The following is a 6,000-nucleotide window of genomic DNA, read 5'->3' as shown; positions in this document are numbered from 1 at the left end:
CTTTATAGTTTTCTGAGTATAGATTCTGTGTCTCTTTGGTTAGGTTTCATGCTGAATTCTCAATATTTTCTCTTATGTTTTCCAATTACATAATTATAAATTAATTTTAAAAGATAACATATATTTATCAATGAGCGTTAAGATTGGTTTCATGTATCAGAGCCTCAGAGGAAAAGAGCCTTAAATAAAAGCACTGTATTTCTCTCTAATGAAAGTTTTGGAAGTAGACAGTTCCAGGATATTACAGTAATTCAGCAGTTATCAGGAACTCTGGATCCTTCCTCATCATTACTTTGAATGGTTAATGTTTAAGTGCTTCCTGGTCCATCATGGTGGCATGAGCAAAAAACATCATATCTTCAATCTACCTAATGGGTAGGAAGATGGGAAAAAAAGATGGTGAGCCTTTCTTCTTATAGATACCTCCCAGAAACTTGTTCTTTATCTCATCTTGTATGCCATTCACCACAATGTAGGCATATGGCCATATCTCACTGCAGAAGACACTAAAAATTCTAGTCTTAATTCTGGGTGGTGCTATGCCCAGCTAAGCTTTAGGGATTTCATTAATCATGGAAGAAGAGAAGACCAGATACTGGGAATAAGGAGGACTCTCTGACATTTGGGCTTCACCGGAACTCTTATAATTCGTTTCTCTTATGTTTTCTTGTTCTCCTTTTCTTTTCTATATTAGATCCCATGCGTGGCCCAAGAAAACTGGAAGTGGTAGAAGTCAAATCTCGACAAATCACTATCCGCTGGGAGCCATTTGGATATAATGTCACTCGCTGCCATAGTTATAATCTCACAGTGCACTACTGTTACCAAGTCGGAGGACAGGAGCAAGTGCGAGAAGAAGTAAGCTGGGACACAGATAATTCACACCCTCAACACACAATCACTAACCTTTCACCGTATACCAATGTCAGTGTGAAACTCATCCTCATGAATCCTGAGGGACGGAAGGAAAGTCAAGAACTCATAGTACAGACGGATGAAGATTGTGAGTACTTTTCAATGATATGTTTGTATGAAATACACATGCCTTCAGAAAAGCAGCTTTTATTTCTTTTAAATTGAGGTCTCTAAAAGGAAAATGAAGGAACTAGTTACTCGGTTGAATAATATAAATGTGCTTCTGGGAACATAAGCATGGCTTTGAAAAGGTAACGGAAGAAAGATGTAGAGGTTTAATTCCTTATGAGTCATATAGTTACCTTTCTATATATAATTATGCTATATTGCTGTAAATAGTTCTTCATTCAAGTTTTATAATCATGTTGGACTTAAGAGTTGCTGCTGGGGTATTATTTATATGAAATGCTTATTTAAATATATTGAAATGGTATTCTGAAACATACTTCATTGTTCATATAAAAATTCAGCTGAAAATAGAGGCTGCCCTTGCTTTTCAGCACAGTGCTGAGAAATTACCTCATTTGGTTGGTGGCCGTGTAATAGATCATACTTTCCCATAGGAACAATATTGTAATTGGATATTACCTCAATAAACAAGGATTTAACAAATCGACAATGCATGTCACCAGCAACTCATCAAAAAAAGCAAATACACAATTGCCATAAACCTCTGAAATAATTTAAAATAGTAAAATTATACATTAAATCTCATAACAAGGATATATGAGTTTTACATTGATTGTACAGGGGACTCCCATGTACAATAACATTTAGATTTGGCACATAAAGTGCGGCGGTAGTGTACCATATATTTGACCTACAATTTATTTGCCAGGCATCAGAGGAAGTGACAAAGAACTTGAGAAACCCATCAAATGAATGTACTTACTTATTCCTGGGAAAAAGAGATGTTACACGTTTGTTTTTTTTTTTTATGCAGCTGATTATGCCATGATCCTTAATTATTGAATATAACATACATTAAATGTTTACAACAATACTCTATTGTACCATTTAAAGAAATAATGAAATATTTTTGAGTGTTATTACCTATATAACACCCAGCATATTGCTGTGGAAGGAAAATGTGGGAACAGCCAGGATAAATGAGGAGCTGACCCTACAAATTCCTCTTCTATTTTCTATAGCCCCACAACCTACCTGTGCTGGTTGTTCTCAAATAGTTGTCTTACTGCCATTATTTTTGTAAGGAATATGAGTTTGCTACAGGTCACCCCATCAGGCTGAGGCTAGAAGCCCTGTCTGTTTCTTTCAGTTCTTCCTTATCTCTCTGAAAAGTGAAAAGAAAGTACCAACGTTGTCAGTGGGTCACCTCTGACTCTTCCCTACCCTCTTACCCCCGCATTTCTGTGCTTACTTTGGTCCTAACTCCTGCTATTTCTACTCCTAAAATATTAGAGTGTGCTTTTCTCTCCTTTTCCACTACTATATGCAGATCCTCATTGTTTCATGCTGAAATTTCTAGCCTTCCTTGGTGGTTCCAGTTTTACCCCATTCTAATGTTGCCTACACACCCACAAAAACTAATTTTTAAAATACAATTGCATGTCTGTGGTGTTGGTTGTTGTTTCTTCTCCTTCATTTATGATTTTATTTACTCGAGTCCTCTCTCTTCGATGTCAGCAGCATTTTTCTAGGTAAGTCTCCTCTAGCAAGGGAAATAAAAGCATAATTAAACTTTTGGGAATACATCAAAATAAAAAGCTTCTGCTCAACAAAAGAAACAGTCAAAAAACCCAAAAAGTCAACCTACTGAATGGAAGGAGGTATTTATAAATGATATATCTGATAAAGGGTTAATATTCAAAATATATAAATAACTTATGCAACTTAAAGAATTTATACAACTCAGTACCAAGAAAACAAGTAATCCAACTAAATGGGCAGAAAACCTGAAAGACATTTTTCCAAAGAAGATATACAGGTGGCCAACAGACACATGAAAAGATGCTCAACATCACTAATCATCAGAGAAATGCAAATTAAAACTAAGAATGGCTAAAATAAAAAACACAAGAAATTACAAGTGTTGGCAAGGGTATAGAGAAAAAGGAACCCTCATGCACTGTTGGTGGGAATGTAAATTGGTGCAGTCCCTGTGAAAAATAGTATGGAGGTTCCTAGAAAAACTTAAAAATAGAAATACCATATGATCCAGTAATTTCACGACTGGGTATTTGCCCCCCCAAAAATGAAAACACTATTCAAAGACATGCACCCCTATTTTTATTGCAGCATTATTTATAATAAGATGTGGAAGCAACTCAAGTTTCCACATATAGATGGATGATATATGGGATATTATTCAGTTGTAAAATAGAATGAAAACTTGCCACATGGACATAAGGGACATAGAGGGTGAAACAAGTTAGAGAAAAACAAACATCAAATGATATCATCTATATGTAGAATTTAAAAAAATCAAATGAACAAAGGAAAAAAGGGGCAAACCATAAAACAGTCTCTTAAATAAAGAGAACAAACTGATGGTCCCCAGAGGGGAGGTGGGTGGGGGGGATGGGTGAAACAAATAAATGGGATTAAAAGTACACTTACCCTGATGAGCACTGAGAAATGTATATAGAATTGTTGAATCATTGCATTGTTCCCCTAAAACTAATATAACGCTCTCAGTTAGTTATACTTGAATTTAAACAAAATTTAACAATAAAATAAAATACATTTGCATCGTGTCACTCTCTCCACGGAGCTCTCAAGGACTTAATATAAATCTTGACTTTCAAGGTTTTCTCTATTCCTGACTCCTTCTCTAGAACTAGTGGCTTTTCCTCCAGTGCAACTCATTCTGCAAAGATGTCACCCAGACATCAGTGACAATCAAGCCATAGCTCACGCTTCTTCCATTCCAGGCTCTTCCTCAAGATCTGCTCTCCTGGGCCTCCTGCCCTCCACCTGGCTGCCTCTCACTTCCATCTCCTTTGCTGCCCTCCAAAGGGCTCATCAGCCTTTAGGTTTTTCAAAGAGCTGCCTCCAATGCTTATAGCCTGTAGCACTCTCATCCTTCTGACCTCCTTTGCACCTGATAAGAATTTTTAAATCTCTGGGCTTTAATTTCCTCACTTGAGAAGTGAAAATAGTAACAGTTCTCAACCATATTAGAGTTAGAGGCAATTTACATAGAGAATTCTTTGTAGGTGACAGGGGTGGGAGGGACACTTTAATAAGTGGTCATTATTATTGCTATAATGATTCAAAGCAATTCCTTATGACCTTTCCTTGATCTCTCTCTCTCTGTTACATACAATCTTTTGTCTCTTACCTATAAACTAAAGAGAAAATCCTTCTATTCCTCTGTAACATTAGGCATCATACTGAGTAGGTATCAAAACACTCAAAAGTATTCTGTTAGTCCTTAGATAAAACAATAAAGTTTGTTGATAATCGTCTCATTCATGTTTAAATCAACAGTAATGTTTTAATCAACAACAGGGGAAGATATAGTCATTTCTAGAGATGAGCAGATATGTCTTATTCATGAACCCACATGGATGGATCCCCTTACCCCTTTTGGGTTTCAGATTGAGAAAGGACATGAGCTAGGAGTTCTGTTAAGTTCTGTCAAAACTTGAGATCAGAATAACTTATCTTTTTGTTTGTTTAAATTGTCTTGTTATTCCCAGAAGTTGGGGCATGCATAATTTCCAAATAAAAACCCATTATTTTTATTGCACACTGTCATCCAGTTAATTAGAAAACCTTTTATTTCAAATTATATTTCCTAACAACAACAACAAAGACTTCAAAAAGAGAAAGAGAAAGAAAGACAAAAATAGAATAATTGTCAATACCGAGTTTGAAGAGAAAAGAATGATGAGGTCACTTTATGTATCTACTATTATAAAAGGCTACAATTCATTGAACCTTGTGAGTTTTACAGTGGTATACTATTTCTATTGAATATTATTTACCTCATGAAAAATGTGTGGAAAAAAATTGTCTTTTTACTAATGTTAAAGGTATCACAAGAGAGAATATTTGTATGTTATTTAGAGTTTGGATAGTAAAGATGAACTTAGTCCAACTTCTTCATTTTAAACATGAGGAACCTGAGACCCAAGAGGTTCAGTGAATTGGCCAAACTAAATAGTTTAGTTACTGAGAAGTCTTAAATGAGAACCCATGCCTGCAATCCTGAATCAGTATTTTTTTTTCTGCCAAGCTATACTGAGCTCTATTTAAAATAACTATAAAATCCTACATCTACCTCTGTATCCCCTCATCTAAAAAAATGTGGACTACCTGTGAGTGTCCTTTTGCAATTGTAGGCACTCTTTCCAATCTGTGGAGCTCTTACCCACCCTTAAAGGACCATTCATAGCCTCCCATAATCTAAAACTTCTTCAACCCCCTTTTATAACTTTATTGAGATGTATTTACCCATTCATGAGTTGATGAACGTTTGGGTTGTTTATACTTTGGGGCTATTATGAAAATGTTATTAATATTCATGTATAATTTTATATTTGTGTAGAATTTTTTGAGTAGTATATGTTTTTAGTTCTCTTAGGTATGTACCTAGGAGTGAAATTCACAATCTGCATCTATTTGAAGAGCTGCTAGACTATTTTCAAAGGAGATCCCTTGAAATCCTCCTTTGAAAATGTAGGATTTTTATATTCCCTCCATCAGTGTATGCAGATTTCAATTTTTCCACATCTCACCAATACTTATTTTATCTGCCTTCGGACTATGTCCATTTCAGTGGTGTGAAGGGCTATCTTGTTGTGGTTTTGATTGGCATTTTCCTGCTAGGTGGTGATGTTGAGCATCTTTCCATGTGTTTATAGGCCATTGGTATATCTTTTTTGGAGAACTGTTTATACAGACCCTTTGCCTGTTTTTAATTGGATCATTTGTTTTCTTATTGGTTTTTAGTAATTTATGTATTTAAGATATAAGCCTCTTGTGAGATACATGATTTGTTAAACTTTTCTCCCATTCTGTGTTGTCTTTTCACTTTCTTGATAGTGCCCTTTGAAGCACAAAGCTTTTCATTTTGATGACGTACATTATCTGTATATTTTTTTTGTTGCTTTTGCT

At 35.4% G+C, this 6,000-nt stretch overlaps 1 protein-coding gene across 13 annotated transcripts in view; it reads left to right on the top strand.

The window, feature by feature from the left end:
* The window catches only part of PTPRM (protein tyrosine phosphatase receptor type M), a 777,671-nt gene that overhangs the window by 476,505 nt on the left and 295,166 nt on the right, over nucleotides 1–6,000 (top strand). For all 13 annotated transcript variants that reach the window (XM_059409214.1, XM_059409213.1, XM_059409212.1 and 10 more), the window contains exon 8: nucleotides 695–1,003. In XM_059409214.1, coding sequence (XP_059265197.1) covers nucleotides 695–1,003 — 309 coding nt within the window. The remainder of the gene's footprint in view (nucleotides 1–694; nucleotides 1,004–6,000) is intronic.

Source organism: Mustela nigripes, chromosome 8, assembly GCF_022355385.1.
Source record: "Mustela nigripes isolate SB6536 chromosome 8, MUSNIG.SB6536, whole genome shotgun sequence".
Taxonomy (NCBI): Eukaryota; Metazoa; Chordata; class Mammalia; order Carnivora; family Mustelidae; genus Mustela; species Mustela nigripes.
The sequence above is the reverse complement of the archived record's forward strand: the minus strand, read 5'-3'. Positions and strand labels throughout refer to the sequence as shown.